General features: G+C 43.2%; 3 protein-coding genes across 3 annotated transcripts; 2 read left to right on the forward strand and 1 right to left on the reverse strand.

Annotated features, from left to right (window-relative positions):
• The first annotated feature begins 425 nt into the window (after positions 1-425).
• Positions 426-8,044, forward strand: LOC139442458 (streptococcal hemagglutinin-like). The gene is made up of 3 exons (XM_071223267.1): positions 426-534; positions 1,218-2,533; positions 7,976-8,044. The coding sequence occupies exons 1-3, from the start codon at positions 426-428 to the stop codon at positions 8,042-8,044; spliced, it is 1,494 nt and encodes a 497-aa protein (XP_071079368.1).
• A 4,612-nt stretch (positions 8,045-12,656) lies between these two features.
• On the reverse strand, positions 12,657-13,368 carry LOC139442461 (cleavage stimulation factor subunit 2 tau variant-like). The gene is made up of 2 exons (XM_071223270.1): positions 12,952-13,368; positions 12,657-12,668 (listed from the first exon to the last, which is right to left on the reverse strand). The coding sequence occupies exons 1-2, from the start codon at positions 13,366-13,368 to the stop codon at positions 12,657-12,659; spliced, it is 429 nt and encodes a 142-aa protein (XP_071079371.1).
• A 4,644-nt stretch (positions 13,369-18,012) lies between these two features.
• On the forward strand, positions 18,013-18,969 carry LOC139442464 (uncharacterized). Its single transcript, XM_071223273.1, has one exon. It carries the CDS (start codon positions 18,013-18,015, stop codon positions 18,967-18,969), a length of 957 nt encoding a protein of 318 aa, XP_071079374.1.
• The last annotated feature ends 960 nt before the right edge of the window (positions 18,970-19,929 follow it).

Genomic DNA, 19,929 nt, shown 5'->3' on the forward strand with positions numbered 1-19,929 from the left:
AGACCCCCTCATATAGCTAGAATATTGCTGAGTGCGGCGTAAAACAACAAACCAACCAACCAATTAACAGACCGCCGTCATATAGCTGGAATATTGCAGAGTACAGCGTTAAACAACAAACCAACCAACCAATCAATAGACCGCCGTCATATAGCTGGAATATTGCTGAGTACAGCGTTAAACAACAAACCAACCAACCAATTAACAGACCCCCTCATATAGCTGGAATATTGCTGAGTGCAGTGTAAAACAACAAACCAACAAACCTCTTCAACACACAGATGCCTTGAACAGTTTGTTTTTCTAGAAAAGTTATGTATAAAAAATGCTTGCCACCTCTTTTTTACTAATTTGAAGAAAGTCAAATAATTAATTTATTCTTGTCTAATCATCCTCACGTTATTTTGTTATAACTTAATCTTATAATGAAGCAGGATTCAACAGTGAACCGTCTGGGATACAGACTCATGAATAGTCATCTCCGATCATGTTCAGAATATGTGCAGTATGCAGTCCTGCCTTCATACCAGGACAGTCAGTATTCCACTGGAAATAGAACCTGTCTGATTCAATTGTGTGTGATTCTACTTCCCCAGCGTTCTAGAAGGAGCTTTTGTACTTTGCATTGTGTTACCTGTTATATATATATGTGTCTGACAGTTGTCTGAGAAGTGGAACCAAGTTTCCTTAGTGACAGTAACAGCAAGAGATACACTGTTAAAATTGAATTAAACTGTCATGTTTTTCTATTATGCATTGGTCTTTAGCAACTCCTACTTGTCGTAAGAGGGGACTAACGGGATCGGGTGGTCAGGCTCTCGGAATTGGTTGATTCATGTCTTCTTATTCCAATTGTGTAGATCGATGCACAATCACTGGATCGACTGGTCCAGACTCGATTATAGACAGTGCAGCGTTTAACAACAAACAAAGAAACAAAAATCATTCTGTCATGTGCAGTAGGTACCTACAACTGGGCCTGATTCATTTCTGATTCTTTTTCGAGGCAAATCCAGGATTTAAAGATGCAGGCACACAATGCACAAAGGGGAAAAAACACATAATAGGCATGTAACTCAAGAAAGTTTCATTTCATATTATTGCATGTAGAAATTAGCTCTGGATCTTTTCCTGCCAGTGAGCTGTTGTTTCAATGAGAACATTGTTATGGTTGTGTTGTGTTTGTATATCACCTGCCATGTGTCTGTGTGCTGCAGCACCTGAACCTGCCACTGGGACAGCCTCTGCCACTAACAGTGCTTCCGGCCAGGAGCCCGCCTCTGCCACTAACAGTGCTTCCGGCCAGGAGCCCGCCTCTGCCAACTACACTGCTTCCGGCCAGGAGCCCGCCTCTGCCAACTACACTGCTTCCGGCCAGGAGCCCGCCTCTGCCAGCTACACTGCTTCCGGCCAGGAGCCCGCCTCTGCCAGCTACACTGCTTCCATCCAGGAGCCCGCCTCTGCCAACTACACTGCTTCCGGCCAGGAGCCCGCCTCTGCCAGCTACACTGCTTCCGGCCAGGAGCCCGCCTCTGCCAGCTACACTGCTTCCATCCAGGAGCCCGCCTCTGCCAACTACACTGCTTCCGGCCAGGAGCCCGCCTCTGCCAACTACACTGCTTCCAGCCAGGAGCCCGCCTCTGCCAGCTACACTGCTTCCGGCCAGGAGCCCGCCTCTGCCAGCTACACTGCTTCCGGCCAGGAGCCCGCCTCTGCCAACTACACTGCTTCCGGCCAGGAGCCCGCCTCTGCCATCTACACTGCTTCCAGCCAGGAGCCCGCCTCTGCCAGCTACACTGCTTCCGGCCAGGAGCCCGCCTCTGCCAGCTACACTGCTTCCGGCCAGGAGCCCGCCTCCGCCAACTACACTGCTTCCGGCCAGGAGCCCGCCTCTGCCAACTACACTGCTTCCAGCCAGGAGCCCGCCTCTGCCAACTACACTGCTTCCGGCCAGGAGCCCGCCTCTGCCAACTACACTGCTTCCGGCCAGGAGCCCGCCTCTGCCAACTACACTGCTTCCGGCCAGGAGCCCGCCTCTGCCAGCTACAGTGCTTCCGGCCAGGAGCCCGCCTCTGCCAGCTACACTGCTTCCGGCCAGGAGCCTGCCTCTGCCAGCTACAGTGCTTCCGGCCAGGAGCCTGCCTCTGCCAGCTACAGTGCTTCCGGCCAGGAGCTGCCTCTGCCAGCTACAGTGCTTACGGCCAGGAGCCCGACCCATCTCCCAGCTACAGTGCTTCCGGCCAGGGGCCCACCTCTCCCAGCTACAGTGCTTCCGGCCAGGAGCCTGCCCATCTCCCAGCTACAGTGCTTCCGGCCAGGAGCCTGCCCATCTCCCAGCTACAGTGCTTCCGGCCAGAAGCCTGCCCTACTCCCAGCTACAGTGCTTCCGGCCAGGAGCCTGCCCATCTCCCAGCTACAGTGCTTCCGGCCAGGAGCCTGCCCATCTCCCAGCTACAGTGCTTCCGGCCAGGAGCCCGACCCATCTCCCAGCTACAGTGCTTCCGGCCAGGAGCCTGCCCATTTCCCAGCTACAGTGCTGACACGCCGCGATATAACTGGAACACTGTTAAAAGCAGCTTTAAACCCCTCACTCACTTACTCACTCACACTATGTTTTCCTGCCTGGCACTCAGCATTAAGGATGAAACTAGGGATAAGGACTGGCTAGCTTGGAATCGGTATTCTGAGTGGGGTATCCATGTTAAACTGTGTCATGGTATGTCAGATGGCTAGCACTATAACACTAGCAGACATGTCCAAGTGCATAAATCTATCATAATGTTAAACCCCATTTTACCTCACTTCTTAGTTCATTTGCAGACGGGCGGTTGGGTAGCCTAGTGGTTTAAACGGTCGCTCGTCATGCCGAAGACCCGGTTTTTGATTCCCGACATGGGTACAATGTGTTAAGCTCATTTCGGGTGTCCCCCATCGTTATATTGCTGGAATATTGCTAAAAGCTGCATAAAACCATACTCTCTCACTCTCTCACTCACTCACTCATTTGCAGACACGATATGACTGAGTGAGTGAGCGAGCGAGATGTACAAATATCAGATAGTATTTTGTGAGTGTGTCTTAAGCCCGGTTCAACTTAAGGTAAACAAAGGTACATAGTTGGGCTGGTATTGATGTACGTTTGCGGCTCTGCCCCATATGTGAATATAGAGAATGAATATAATTTTACTTCAGAATGTGAACATTACAACAATGTTAGACAACTTTACATACCAACAACTTTTTGCCATAATCCAAATGTGCATAAATTTAAATGCTGCTGCCATCCTCATGTAAACAATTACTTGGATAACTATGTAAATACCTATTGCAGCTATGAAAGAAGACGTGATTATGAAAAGTCTGTAAATCTGTAAGTTTGTACCTGACATTACCTTTTTTCATGTACCACACTATTTCAAATGTATGTATTGTATATGGGCCAGTGGCCTTAGTACAAATAAAAGACTTCTTCAAACAGTATTTCTGTTTTGTCATGACATGTCATCATACCAGTAATGTAGGAGTTCCTAAAGGGATGCCGTTCTAAGGTCACTTCAGTAAAACAAGGGTATGGTGCTCACAAACAGAGACTCATAATCGGGGAAAATCTGGGATTTGAACCCACAGTCAGGTTTCACACCTAAGGGATGCAACTCTGTAAAGTGACTTGTGGTGCCTAAGGTGACTGACCACCTCTGTCCCAGTGTGACCCGAGATGTAGATGTCTAGGATGCAACTCTGTAAAGTGACTTATGGTGCCTTAGGTGACTGACCACCTCTGTCCCAGTGTGACCCGAGATGTAGATGTCTGGGATGCAACTCTGTACAGTGACTTATGGTGCCTTAGGTGACTGACCACCTCTGTCCCAGTGTGACCCGAGATGTAGGTGTCTGGGATGCAACTCTGTACAGTGACTTATGGTGCCTTAGGTGACTGACCACCTCTGTCCCAGTGTGACACGAGATGTAGCTGTCTGGGATGCAACTATGTACAGTCACTTGTGGTGCCTTAGAGGACTGACCACCTCTGTCCCAGTGTGACCCGAGATGTAGGTGTCTGGGATGCAACTCTGTACAGTGACTTGTGGTGCCTTAGAGGACTCACCACCTGTGTCCCAGTGTGACCCGAGATGTAGGTGTCTAGGATGCGACTATATAGAGTGACTTGTGGTGCCTTAGTTGACTGACCACCTCTGTCCCAGTGTGACCCGAGATGTAGCTGTCTGGGATGCAACTATGTACAGTGACTTGTGGTGCCTTAGAGGACTCACCACCTGTGTCCCAGTGTGACCCGAGATGTAGGTGTCTGGGATGCAACTCTGTACAGTGACTTGTGAGCCTTAGAGGACTCACCACCTGTGTCCCAGTGTGACCCGAGATGTAGGTGTCTAGGATGCGACTATATACAGTGACTTGTGGTGCCCTAGTTGACTGACCACCTCTGTCCCAGTGTGACCCGAGATGTAGCTGTCTGGGATGCAACTATGTACAGTGACTTGTGGTGCCTTAGAGGACTCACCACCTGTGTCCCAGTGTGACCCGAGATGTAGGTGTCTGGGATGCAACTCTGTACAGTGACTTGTGGTGCCTTAGGTGACTGACTACCTCTGTCCCAGTGTGACACGAGATGTAGCTGTCTGGGATGCAACTATGTACAGTCACTTGTGGTGCCTTAGAGGACTGACCACCTCTGTCCCAGTGTGACCTGAGATGTAGGTGTCTGGGATGCAACTCTGTACAGTGACTTGTGGTGCCTTAGAGGACTCACCACCTGTGTCCCAGTGTGACCCGAGATGTAGGTGTCTAGGATGCGACTATATACAGTGACTTGTGGTGCCCTAGTTGACTGACCACCTCTGTCCCAGTGTGACCCGAGATGTAGCTGTCTGGGATGCAACTATGTACAGTGACTTGTGGTGCCTTAGGTGACTGACCACCTCTGTCCCAGTGTGACCCGAGATGTAGGTGTCTGGGATGCAACTCTGTACAGTGACTTGTGGTGCCTTAGGTGACTGACTACCTCTGTCCCAGTGTGACACGAGATGTAGCTGTCTGGGATGCAACTATGTACAGTCACTTGTGGTGCCTTAGAGGACTGACCACCTCTGTCCCAGTGTGACCTGAGATGTAGGTGTCTAGGATGCAACTCTGTACAGTGACTTGTGGTGCCTTAGAGGACTCACCACCTGTGTCCCAGTGTGACCCGAGATGTAGGTGTCTAGGATGCGACTATATAGAGTGACTTGTGGTGCCTTAGTTGACTGACCACCTCTGTCCCAGTGTGACCCGAGATGTAGCTGTCTGGGATGCAACTCTGTACAGTGACTTGTGGTGCCTTAGAGGACTCACCACCTGTGTCCCAGTGTGACCCGAGATGTAGTTGTCTAGGATGCAACTCTGTACAGTGACTTGTGGTGACTGGCCATCTCTGTCCCAGTGTGACCCGAGATGTAGGTGTCTGGGATGCAACTCTGTACAGTGACTTGTGGTGCCTTAGAGGACTCACCGCCTGTGTCCCAGTGTGACCCGAGATGTAGGTGTCTAGGATGCGACTATATACAGTGACTTGTGGTGCCCTAGTTGACTGACCACCTCTGTCCCAGTGTGACCCGAGATGTAGCTGTCTGGGATGCAACTATGTACAGTGACTTGTGGTGCCTTAGAGGACTCACCACCTGTGTCCCAGTGTGACCCGAGATGTAGTTGTCTAGGATGCAACTCTGTACAGTGACTTGTGGTGACTGGCCATCTCTGTCCCAGTGTGACCCGAGATGTTGGTGTCTGGGATGCAACTCTGTACAGTGACTTGTGGTGCCTTAGGTGACTCGCCACCTCTGTCCCAGTGTGACCCGATATATAGGCGTCTGTGGGAAGCAACTGTTACAGTAGACCAACAATTAGTCTATGAAATCTTATATTACGCAATATCCTTCGTGAAATATAAAAAATATTTTCCCTACGCTGTGGTGGAAAAGAGCTGGCTAGACTTGCTTTTGTATACGTTTTTTTTTTTTTCATAAAATATATATATTCCACAGTCATGATGCAGGAGACTGCTGTTACATATGACCTTACAAACACGAGAAAAGCCCTGCAGTGATTGGCAGCAGTGTTCTGTAAACCGAGACAGTTAGGTCCAGGTCGGTGGATCACAGAAGACCAGATGCAACCATTGTAGATATAAGGAACCCCTCTTGGCAGTCCAGTCTGCTCCAGGACTTCCTCCAAGGATGACACTCAGAGGAAAAGTTGGATGGAAGTGGATATTAAACTCCTTGTGGAGCGCCTCTGAGTAAGTCATACACTTGGGTTGGAGCCCGCAGTAGGTGGTGTTGATGGCGCTGAGGTTGAGGGGAGCTCGGGTGATGTGGGCATTCTCGGGGTTTTTTTTTGGCATTCTGTACCATGCCGTAAATGCCATCTGTGAGCAATGCCACCAGGACCTTCCATTGCATCGTACAGGGAGACAGAGATAGACCACATCTTGAGGTACAGGCCAAAGAGTTACAAATATGATCTCCCCGAAAGGATCAAAGGATCTCCCTCCTGAATGGTGCATGTCGCAGGATGACATCATTTTACCTCATTGTTGCTCGTTTAATGAATATTTGGTAGTTGACTTAAAACCAAGATGCATGGAAACAATACAATTCCTGATTCATTGTCAAAACCATAATGGCTAATGTCCACAAGTTGCATTTGTCCCATCACAGAGAAGTGATGTTTCTGATTGTCCATGGAAGCTCAAATCTCACTAAAATCAGATCTTTTTAATCTAATACAATATCTCTCTACGTGAATATCTGATGACACATCTACAGGAGGCCAATAATTTTCCATTAATCCAGTCAGCATCAAGGCTTCTAAAGTCTCAGAACAAGACTACCATATATTTGTTGCTGTATATTGATCATGAATATAATTGAGGAGTTCTGAAACCAAAAACTTAACTTTTCCCCTTTAATTTACTTTGATGGAAAAATTTCACGAAAAACAAATCCACGAATTCTGTACCGAAGGTTGACATGGAAGAAATTATCTGGAATTAACAATCTCATTTACTAATGTCACGATGAATGGGGGGGGGGGGGGGGGGGGGGGGGTGTTGTAGAGTTGCGTCCCTTGGACACGCCAGACACCTATGATTGTGGGTTTGAATCCCGGTTCGCCCCGATTATGTTCGTGGGTTTCACAGAAGTGGTAAACGTCTAAAACCTGCATCACTTCGAGCTTTCCTCCCACATTAAGCTGACATGCTGTGATTTAACTGGAATAATGTTAAAAGCGACATTTATTCAGAATGTTATTCTGTACATTAAAGACATAAATTAACCATGCTGACTGCAGAGTTGTAAACACGTGGTGTCATAACACATTGTCAGTGATGCAGTCATGTAACAGTCACTGCTATTTTGCCTTTTACACCAATGGAATCTGTTTTGGCATTGACGTTTCCTATCTTGCAAATTTGTTCCAGCGTTAATGTTAACACAGGTAAGCCTTTAAGGGAATAAATGTTAAGCATTTAAATTTAGATTATAATTTGTTTTTAGTTTACTTAAATGTTTGAAAACCTAACTCAATAACATCTACACTCCCGCAGCTACGTTCCACTCTGGTGACTGAAGAACACGCTCCAGCCATACTGAAAATGTAATTTTTGCCCACTGCATAGCCATTTCTGTGTACAGAACTCTTCCCCTATATTGGAGAGCATGTAGACCAAGGCAACTTAGATGTGATTCCTTTTTAAAGAGTTATGTCCCTTAGTTTTGCCAGGATACTATGATCATGAGTTCAATCCCAGATTCACCCGAACCATGACTCTGCTTGTGGTTTTCAATTAAGTGGTAAATGTCAGCATCAGATGAAAGACCTGCATCACACACAAAGCTCACATGCCACAATTTAAATTAAATTACAACTCACTCTCCCTTGTCTCAAATTGCATATATCATGCAATATGTCTTTGCAGTGCACTAAATACATCAATGGTACCCACTCCATCAACAGCTCAGGGACAACTACATTCCTTACAGTGTAAACCTGTGAAGATCCGGGGTAGGATATGTCTTCAGCAACCTATGCTTGCCGTAAAAGGCGACTATGCTTGTCGTAAGAGGCGACTAACGGGATCGGGTGGTCAGGCTCGCTGACTTGGTTGATGCATGTCCTCGATCCCAATTGCATGGATCGATGCTCATATTAATCGCTGAATTGTCTGGACCAGACCAGTATTTACAGACCGTCGTCATATAGCTGGAATATTGCTGAGTGCGGCGTTAAACTACAAACAACCAACCATTACACTGTAACGTGCATGCACATCAGTCTGTGATACACATGCCCAGAGGAATAAAACTTTTAGAATCACGCTGTATCGTTAACTTTTCAAGAGTCGTGTTACAGCCAACATATAATTGTTACCAACTTGTGCACCCAGTCAAGTTGTAGTAATGAAAGAGTAAAGTTGATACTTTATGTGACTGTTTATGGACCAACTGACCCCATACAAATGAGGAAAAAACATATAAAATTTACATGTTCACCACAAAAACAGTTTTTCACAACGTTAAACAGAGACACCAAGGAAACCAGCTTCTAGAACACTGCAGATTATGGTTGCATACGAGGCTTGATTGACGCTTGTTTCTTGATCACTGTACTCTCCTTAAGTTTGTTCATTTTCCACACGTCACAGACCACTGCTTATTTTAATCGACTGAAGTTTTTTATGGAGATAGCTCTTTGAATTGTTTGATAGGCATTACTTAGAAGTTGACGGATGACAAAGTGGACACAATCTATGGATAACAACTTTAATACTGTAAAGTCGACGTTTCGGTATAGATCCTTACACCGTTGTCAAGCAAGACTCAAGTCTTGCTTGGCAATGGTATAAGGATCTATACCATTATATCTAGGCCACTGTCGCCTTTTCAGTATGAAAGAAGTGGACGCGATAGAAACTCTGAAACATGCTTTTTATTATTTCTCTCACCTTCTTACCAGCAATTTTCACAAAAATATACATCCTTAAGCCAGGAAATAACAAATATATGGATAATAAAGACTTTATTATGGAATAGTGCATGAATCTTTTTATTAAGGATTCATATTTTGCCCCATGAAACGATGACAAGTGTGATATGAGCATTCAATCGGTCACAAGTCCAGCTGGAGCAGAAGAAACGTCACGATGTCATAAAATGATGTTAAGTTTTCGCATGATAGCAGTGATTGGCACGTTGCTATAATCATCCCGCCCTTGAGATACACAAGCTTAACCTGGGAACAAGAAATGCCAATCAAAGTTTTTCCATAACAAAACCTTGGTAAACTTGAAGAACTTATCTTGATAAGACATATATCGTATACCACACTGTGTGGCATATTGTCAAACTCAAGTGGGTGGAGAATAGTGTTTTTTATCAGAGATTTTGATATCATTTTGAAATATTTGACATTTATGGTTAATAAAGGTAGAAACTGGAGAAAAATGCATCCATCATTTAGGAATAGGTTTTCAAGTTTGATGTCCACCTGATTACAAAACTATTAGTTATTTACTTTATGATATCCCATGCCACACTGAAATGGGTTCACTACTATCCACATGTCCCGAAATCATTTTTGGAGCAGAACTTAAAAGCTTACAATGAGGGCTACATTTACGAAACTTTGTATACACATTCACCACAAACTGTAGTTGTGCCTTCTGTTATCATAGTTTCCTCAATATTTTTTCTTTCCTGTTTCCATGGAGACAAGTTTTGATTCAGTCTCTGAAACTGATGGTAGAGGTAATGTCTGTCATTTAGGGTACAGAAATTAAAAACTGTTAAGACCATTTTAATGAAACATTCATCATGAAATGTACTTGTGCATTTTGCCATTAAATTGTTTCTGAATTGTTGTTTTTCTATGGATAGAAGTTTACACTTCCAAGTCAACAAGGGGGCACGGGTGACCCAGTCGTCTATGGCGCCGTGATTCGCTGTGCAGAGTTGTGTCCCTTGGTCACGCAAGAAACCTGAATGTGGGTTCGAATTCCGGTCCCCACCGATTCTGTTTCTAGGTTTGTCAGCACCATACCCGTGCTCGTGGGTTTCACCGAAATGATAAACGTTTGAGACCTGCATCACTTCGGTCTTTCCTCCGACATTAAGCTGACACGCCGTGATATGACTGGAATACTGTTAAAAGCGGTGTTAAATCCAACTCACTCACTCCAAGTCAACATGTTGGACTTAAACTGTTTATTATATCTGTATGAAGCTTTATGTCCAGGGAGTGTTTAGCTGGTGCCTTTTGTTGATTCAGAATATTTTTGTACCCTGACTGTGTGACATTGTACCCTGACTGTGTGACATTGTACCCTGACTGTGTGACATTGCACGCTCACTGTGTGACAATGTACCTTGACTGTATGACATTGTGCCCTGACTGTGTGATATTGTACCCTGACTGTGTGACATTGTACCCTGACTGTGTGACATCGTACCTTGACTGTATGACATTGTACCCTGACTGTGTGACATTGTACCCTGACTGTGTGACATTGCACACTGACTGTGTGACAATGTACCTTGACTGCATGACATTGTACCTTGACTGTGCGAGCTCTTGATTTTAGACATAAATTTTAAAAATGCGAGTGCCCATACCCTTTCCTAAAAAAATATGCGCTGGATTTATGTTCTGTGTTATTTTCATTAATGTAACCTACGTATATAAAAGCCTGACCTGAAAACGCTTCGTTTGTTTCAAATGACGTTTTGAGCAGGAACTGTGAGTAGACAGAGATAAATAAAATAACTGTGTACATTACATGTACACAAATTTACATTTGAGCAACAGATTCTCGTTCCAAATGTTGTCATAACTAAATGACAATTTGACGCTAAGTGTGAAATTGTTAAATATGTGTGGGAAGGTAATTATTATGGAGATGATAAGCTTTTTAATATTTGACTTTGAACCATGAACTTTTTACTTGGCTCAGTTGTCTAAGGCGCTGCAGTTCTCTGTGCAGAGTTGCATCCCTTGGGCACGCCAGGAACCAGTCATTATATGGGTTTGATTCCAATGTTGCCCTGAGTATATTCTAGGTTTGTCAGCACTATACCCTAGCTCATGGGTTTCACCAAAGCAGTAAACGTCTGAGATTTGCAATAGTTCTAGCTTTCCTCCCACATTAAGCTAAAACGATGTGAAACAAATGGAATACTGCTCAAAGCACCATTAAACCTGCCTCACTAAAACAAGACATGTATCTAAAGTAATTACGAAGTTTGAAAAGGTGTCTACATTTATCACAGGATCGCAAATGTCCTTGAAGAAATAAGGATTTTTTTTGCAATAACAAATGTATAATGTAATATTTATTTATTTTTCTATCATTGTAGCTGAGTGTTTCCAACACAATATATCAACATTGTAGATATTTTTACTTTGAAATATTCAGAATGAAATCAAATGAACATTTCATCCAATCTTATTTGGTTCTCAAACAATGTTAGATTGAGTGAGAGGCTGATTTTTTAAAAAGTGGAAATTTCCGATAACTTCAGCCAACAGCCAGCTCGGCACCATGGGGGAGAAAGAAGAGCCAGGATTAACTTATGAAAAGAGCAATGTCCGGGAATGGTCCAAATTATTATTTTTAGAGAGCAATTTATTCTTGTTTATTGACTGAAGACAGGTTGTTTATCAGCGATTTTGATAACCCAAGAACTTGCCATAAATAGACACTGTAACCCATTTTGTTTTGAGCGTACCCCCATTGGCTTGAAGGCAGAAACATTCACTCTCTTCAACAAGATGACTTTGAAATCCAGGATTTGTTAAAGGTGATTTTGTTTACATGATCAAATCCAGCGCATGGGTGACTGTAAGATATGCACTTCGTGCTCAGTTTTGAGGAAGAAGGATATCTTTTAAGTACCTTAATTACCGTCCAGATAAGATTAAAGATATTCTGTTTGTTAGCTGTGCAACATTGAGAAACCAGTGCCAAAATATGTTCCGTGTTTTTGCCTAGACTTCTGTTGAGATTATGGGTTAAAATGAAAGTGAAATACCGTTATTGCTGTCATCAGAAAAGTGACAAGATTTTGTCTGTACAATACATGAATGGCATACAATGCAAAGATAACCAGGATCTAGGCTATGTGAATACAGGGCTTTATTTCAGTGTATTTTATTAAGTGCTGAGAAAACATTTCAGAATTTTGGGCATGCATCATGAAAAGGAATAATGAGTGTGTAAATCTTCACCTCAAACTTAGATTGTGATGGGGTGGGGGGTGGCACGGGTCGCTGTGTAGAGATGCGTCCCTTGGGCACGCCAGAAACCTATGATTGTGGGTTCGAATCCCGGTTCACCCCGATTATGTTTCTAGGTTTGTCAGCACCATACCCGTGCTCGTGGGTTTCACCGAAGTGGTAAACGTCTGAGACCTGCATCACTTCGGTCTTTCCTCCCACATTTAGCTGACACGCTGCGATATAACTGGAAAACTGTTAAAAGCGGCGTTAAACTCACTCACTCACTTAGATTGTGATGTATACAATTCTAAAAAAATCAAGTTTGTATGAAAAGTATGTTTTATCAGGAAGTGACAAGACATGTTCCACAGAAGAAAAGTAAAATTTCAGTCTTGTTCCTATAAACAGGGCACATGCTAATACAATCATTAAGGAGATGATGCTTTAGCCGAGTTGGTTAGTGCATAATAGTGGTCAGTATAACAGGGTGAGGTTATACACTGTTATATCATGGTCTCTTACTGTGATATTCTTCAAGATTGACCATGGCAGCTGCTTGCCTCGTGGTTAAGGTGCGAGAACCACTCCACTCCGCTCCCCCTCCACTCCACTCCCCTCCACTCCACTCCACTCCACTCCACTCCACTCCACTCCACTCCACTCCACTCCACTCCACTCCACTCCACTCCACTCCACTCCACTCCACTCCACTCCACTCCTCTCCACTCCACTCCACTCCACTCCACTCCTCTCCTCTACACTCCCCTCCACTCCACTCCCCCTCCACTCCACTCCCCTCCACTCCACTCCACTACACTCCACTACACTCCACTCCACTCCACTCCACTCCACTACACTCCCCTCCACTACACTCCCCTCCACTCCACTCCACTCCACTCCCCTCCACTCCCCTCCCCTCCCCCTCCGCTCCGCTCCACTCCACTCCACTCCTCTCCCCCTCCCCTCCACTCCCCTCCTTTCCTCTCCACTCCACTCCTCTCCTCTACACTCCCCTCCACTCCACTCCACTCCACTCCACTCCACTCCACTCCACTCCACTCCACTCCACTCCACTCCACTCCACTCCACTGATAACATTGTGCAATCAAGACAAACATATTTACTACATGAGTTATAATTCTGTAGAACAAGGTTGATGTTGTCAGATGGTGCAGTCACGGCAGTAGATATTTTTCCATAACCATATTATTTTTAAGGATGTTTTAGAGGAGTGTTCTTTACTTTATTCACCGAATACAGCAGCTGGTTTCCTCTTCAGGAAAGTGTATATACTTAACGCTGAATTGTTGAATGGAGCAAAATATTCCTTCGTAAAAATTCACTTGAAATGTAATTCGAAGTAAACATTTGAAGAACATATTTTATGTGGCAGATGGAAAAATAGCTGTATGTAATTCTTTCCACACAACATAAATCAACCAGTAATCTTTTTAGACATGGTTATTAAACCTGTCATAAATAAAATATAAATGTACCAAATTATCCGTTAGGTTCATCACAAAGTTGTTGAAAACATAGTGCTAAATGATGGTTCAATAATTCAAAACCAAGTTTCGCCCAGGGACTCCACTGGGCCAATGTGCACAAAGTGAGCAAGGATCACACTTCAGGTCTGAACACAGCCTTTCAAAATTGTATTGGTTGGATAGTTTTGTGCACATGGCCTGGATGGAAAAATAATTTGGTTCATGGGCATTTGACAATCCGGGGAATTATTACACCAATAGTTGGTCCTAAAAGATCTATTATAGAGTTTATCATTGTAAACATTTTACTATTTAAAGCATTTATCCATTATATAAGCCTATAATATGTGTGTAAAAAAACATGTATGTGAATAACTGGAAATGGCAATCTCATTAAAATCAGATCTTAGTTCTCGCTACCGCTGAACAAAGATCTGAGGACATCCCATTACGGGTCACGTCAGAACGACCGTTCATCCGACCAATCAGAGCGTCGCTTACCAGATCATGAAAGTGACAGACAGGATGTGTTTTCTAATCAACCTCGAAATATTTAACAGAGGGTATTCCGATCGACAGTTACGGGTTCCGTGATTATATCCATACACTCTAGCAGCCATTCCAGAATGTTCTTTTTATTAGTTTTAAATTTTTTAACCGAGAAAACGTCAAAATATGTTTCGAAGCGTTGTCGCCAGTTTGAAACTAGTGTCGTAAAGCTCGAGAAAGCTACCTTCTGATTGGCTAATGTCGATTTCTTGTCAGTCATTTCATTGATCGGTCAAAGTTCGCGAAAGGTCGTTCTGACGTGACCCGTAATTCGAAGTCCTCAGATCTTTGTTTTGCGGTAGCGAAAACTAAGATCTGATTTTAATGAGATTAATTGAAATGGCAGCTTTGCATCTCTGCACGTGAACTAGTGTTTATAGACACAAGAGATCACCTTGTCTCCGGTGATCGGTATTGCCAAATTGCTCTTAAAGGTTACCAGATGGTTACATATTGATGGTATTGAAGTTAAAGTTGACTGTCCCAGATACAGTCTATAGATGACGAGTGGTTTAGATCGGTGTGCACTTTCGGCATACTTAAATCTTATAGCCAGTTGTTTATCAGATAGAATGTCAAACCAACCCTCTAAATGTCAAAATAACAAACAAATCATACGCACAACAATGTGTCACCACATCAAAACCTGCCAATAACTGGTTACAAGAACATAAATCCTGATCAGCAAAAAACAAATATTCCATTAAATTCCATTAAACACATTGAATACATTTGAACCCATTGAACTGTGTTGCATGATAGAGTCCCTTGCATGAATGATTTTCAACAGTCAGCAAACTCAAATTCTCTATTTTTCTGGTTGTGTCTGCCTGATGTTTGATTGTAATGTGATTTTCAGGAATGTTAGCATTAATCTTGTTCACCTCAAAGACCAGTTCCAGACACAGTGACACCTGATTTTGATCAGACATGACAGTGACACCAACTAAAACGTACTGTTGTGACCCATCAACCTTTGCGACACCTGGTTCGAAACGCTGAATCTTGTTTTTATTAAATAGTTGTTGGAACTTATTTCTCAGCGAATGGGTTTTCAAAAATAAAGTTTTAGGGTTATTTGGGTTTTTTCTACACATCGCTAAGGAATATATGTATTTTGATGTATAATGGACCATTAGATTTCATCACTTTCGGTGTATTTGTTTCTCGATGCGGAACAATGTAAATGACAAATAGAATTCACTTTTCCTGTTTTTAATTTGGGAAATATCAACTTTATCCCATATTTCAGTATTTGCCTCGCCAACTAAGACCCGGTTCATGTTTCCACTGTGAACTGACACTTGCAAAGAATCTTATGTCAGTATTAAGGGTAGCTTGAGTTTATTAACATCCTGAAATTTTCACATTTTCATTTTTGCAATGCTCAATGCCGAGTGGTCTATTGGGGTGATATGACATGACTTGACGTCACATTGATTCATTGCTGAGAACATTGCAATATGATGTTCTACGTGTTCATGACATCACCAACATCACCAACCATCTGGGGCGGTGGGGTAGCCAAGTGGTTACTGCGTTCGCTCGGCACGCTGAATTCCCAGGTTATATTGCCCACATGGGTACAAGGTGTGACGCCCATTCCTGGTGTCCATTCGAACCCATACTCACTCTCACACTCACTCACTCACTCACTCACTCACTCACTCACTCACTCACTCACTCACTACGCCTGAACAATAGGTTACCTTCAGTCAAGTTTCTCTGCATAGTTGACATTACATGATTTTACCAGTATTCTTATAATGGCACTGAGTAATATATAGAAGTACTGGATTACTGGGATTTACAGAGTTATCTGTCCGTCACGAATGAATGAGGCTAACAAATCATTCACTCCGTACTGATAATCAATAATTCCTTGCATCACTCATTATTTGAAATTAACTTGGGTTTCACAGAAAATATTTCTGTAATATCATGGCATGTTAGCTTAATGTGGCATAAATCCCAAAGTATTGGACCCGTGAAGATCTGGGGTAGAACAAGTCTTTAGCAACCCATGCTTGCCGTAAAAGTCGACTACGCTTGTCTTAAGAGGTGACTAACGGGATCGGGATCGGGTGGTCAGGCTCGCTGACTTGATTGATGCATGTCATCGATTCCAATTGCATGGATCGATGCTCATGATATCAATCACTGAAATGTGTGGTCCAGACTCGATTATTTACAGACCACCGTCATATAGCTGGAATATTGCTGAATGTGGCGTTAAACAACCGACCAACCAACCCAAAGTATTGCAGGTCTTTGACATTCACAAATTTGGTGAAACCATGGCCATCGATTTGGTGCTGACAAACCCAGAATCTTAGTCGTAGTGAATCTGGGATTTGAACCCAGGATCATTCCAAACCTCTGTTGAAAGTATTGAAGCATTAAGACTCTTGCATTGATTTGTGGCATTGGACCTGCAGTAACACAACACGAGATTCAATAAAAAATAAATAGAGACCATCGTTTGTCTAGCACTATATTGTCTAGCTCCTACCACCAGACAATGCAGACACTTGCTGCCATTGTTTAAACTGAAAAAAGTCACATGTACCCAATGGCTTGGAATTTTATGTGCAATTTTATCAACTCAAGTTCCTTGGCCCCAAGCAAATCTCTTCACCTTCTTCTTACCTAAACACTTGTCATTCAACGAGCAATTTGGCACTGCAGCCGAGGAGACATGGTACCTCCTTCATCCATTTATACATCCCTAGAACAGTGCTCACTACACTATAAAGATCTGGGTCCTCTGTGCACCAGAGAATGCCTCAGGCCAGCATATTTACCTCAGGGGTTTGGGGGGGGGGGGGGGGGGGGGGGGATTAAGTTGGCCATGAAATAATGAGTATTCAAGTAAAGTTTGTGAAGAAAGCCGGTAGGGGAGTATTTTAAAATTAAATTTGGCTAAAGTTTAAGAATTTGAGAGCTAATATATGAAACGATGTATAACAAAACATAACAATTGACTGTGTCCTAAGCAACCGTTTTTATCCCTTATGGAGTTGGTGTAAAGACTATTTTGTCCCCCAGACACAGAAGTATGAGGAGCATCACATTTTTAACAATGGCTAATGTACAAAGAACCTAAGTACATTGTTTCAATGGCAGTATTTAAAAAGATATGCAGTGAACTGCATGATACACATATGTTCCCAACACATACATATACTTACAAAGCAATCAAAGGATATAGCCAAGCCAATTCCCATATTTGTGTATTGGTCATCGGGAACAATAATCGAAAATGAAATAACTGAAACTGTTCAAAGTGTTGCTCAACCCAACTCACTATCTTATGAATTTGTACTTATTTGAATTTGAACTTAGCACTTATATTTCAATAAGAAAAAGCAACAAATTTACAAATAATTACACCATTGCCACCACCAAGAATTACACCAATGCCAACACACAATAGTTACCTCAAAGTCACCACCTACAATTACCCTAATGCCGCTACAATTACCCCTATGCCGCCACCAACAATTACCCCCATGGCACTATCAACAATTATACCAATGCCAACACGCAACAATTACCCAAATGCCGCCACCAACGATTACACCATTGCCACTACCAACAATTACACCAATGATGCTACCAATAATTACACCAATGCTGCCACCAACAATCACACCAATGTCACAACCAACAATTTCACCAATGCCGCCACCAACAATTCCTCCAAATGCCAGCACCAACAATTACACCAATGCCACTACCAACAATTACCGCTACCAACAATTACCCCAATGCCACCACCACCAATCAAACCATTGCCGCCACCAACAATTACACTATTGCCGCCACCAACAAATACACCAATGCTGCTACCAACAATTACACCAAATGCTGTTACCAACAATTACACCAAATGCTGCTACCAACAATTACACCATTGCTGCCACCAACAATTACACCAATGCTGTCACTAACAATTACATCAACGCCACAACCAACAATTTCACCAATGCCGCCCCCAATAATTACACCAATGCCGCCCCCAACAATTACACCAATGCCGCCACCAACGATTACACCATTGCCGCTACCAACAATTACACCAATGCCGCCACCAACGATTACACCAAATGCCGCTTCCAACAATTACGCCATTGCTGCAAGCAAGAATTACACCAATGCCGCCACCAACGATTACACCATTGCCACTGCCAACAATTATACCAATGCTGCTACCAACAATTACACCAATGCTGCCACCAACAATTACACCAATGCCGCTACCAACAATTACACCAATGCCGCCAACAACATTTACACCAATGCCGTCACCAACCATTACACCAATGCCGCCACCAACAATTACATCAATGCCACAACCAACAATTACACCAATGCCGCCACCAACAATTACATCAATGCCATAACCAACAATTACACCAATGCCGCCACCAACAATTACACCAATGCCGCCACCAACAATTACACCAATGCCACCACCGACAATTACACGATTGCCATCACCAACAATTCCCCCAATGCTGCTACCAACAATTACACCAATGCCGCCACCAACAATTATCTAAATGTTGCTACCAACAATTGCCACCACCATCAAATACCTAAATGCCACCACCAACAATTTCACCAATGCCACCACCAACAATTACACCAATGCTGCTAGCCTGCTACCAACAATTACGCCAATGCTGCCACCAACAAATACACATATGCCACCACCAACAATTACACCAATGCTGCTAGCCTGCTACCAACAATTACGCCAATGCTGCCACCAACAAATACACCAATGCCACCACCAACAATTACACCAATACTGCTACCAACAACTACACTTATCAGATTATCAGACTAGATTTCTTCAACATCATGAAAACATGTTATACCTGAATGAAGTCGTAGTTGGTTAAATTGAATTTCAAATCATTATAGAAGTTCATGATATACGCAAAACTTTGTAAATGTAATATTAAGTTAAAAGGTCAGACTTCCACAGCAATATTGCTCAGAGCTGAGTACTGCATATTTTTTTTTTAATTTCCATGTTGATGCTGGGCAATGAGTTTTACTGCTTTACAATTTAATTAAATTACACATAGATTTTATTATTAAATTAAAGTTTCATGAGTTGCTCTAGGCATGGGGACGTGTTTTCTTTAGGATGTACTTCTTTAAGTTTTTTATTAACTATCATTAAGATTGATGTGTTTTCCTTGAAAGTACAAAAAATGAAAATTCTAAATTGTTAGTTTTGGGTTGTTTTGGTATTATAGAAACAGGTACAGATGAAGATGCTTTTAAGAAACTATGAGTCATGAATATCCTGGCAAGCACAAAAGAAGCGAGCCATGTACACTTAACGCCTTTTTGTTTTACAAAATAAGATTAATCAACATATTTATATTTATACATTGTATACATTTTTTGTTGTTGTTGTTTAAAGCCACACTCAGCAATAATTCCAGCTATGTGACGGCGGTCTTAAATAATCGAGTCTGGAGCAGACAATCCAGTGATTGACATCATGAGCATCAATCCAGGCAGTTGGGATACAATGTCATGCATCAACCAAGTCAGTGAGCCTGACCAGCCGTTAGTCGCCTCTTACGACAAACGTTGTTGG

The sequence above is a fragment of the Haliotis cracherodii genome, unplaced genomic scaffold (genome assembly GCF_022045235.1).
Source record: "Haliotis cracherodii isolate W230 unplaced genomic scaffold, xgHalCrac1.p SCAF_5, whole genome shotgun sequence".
Lineage (NCBI taxonomy): Eukaryota > Metazoa > Mollusca > Gastropoda > Lepetellida > Haliotidae > Haliotis > Haliotis cracherodii.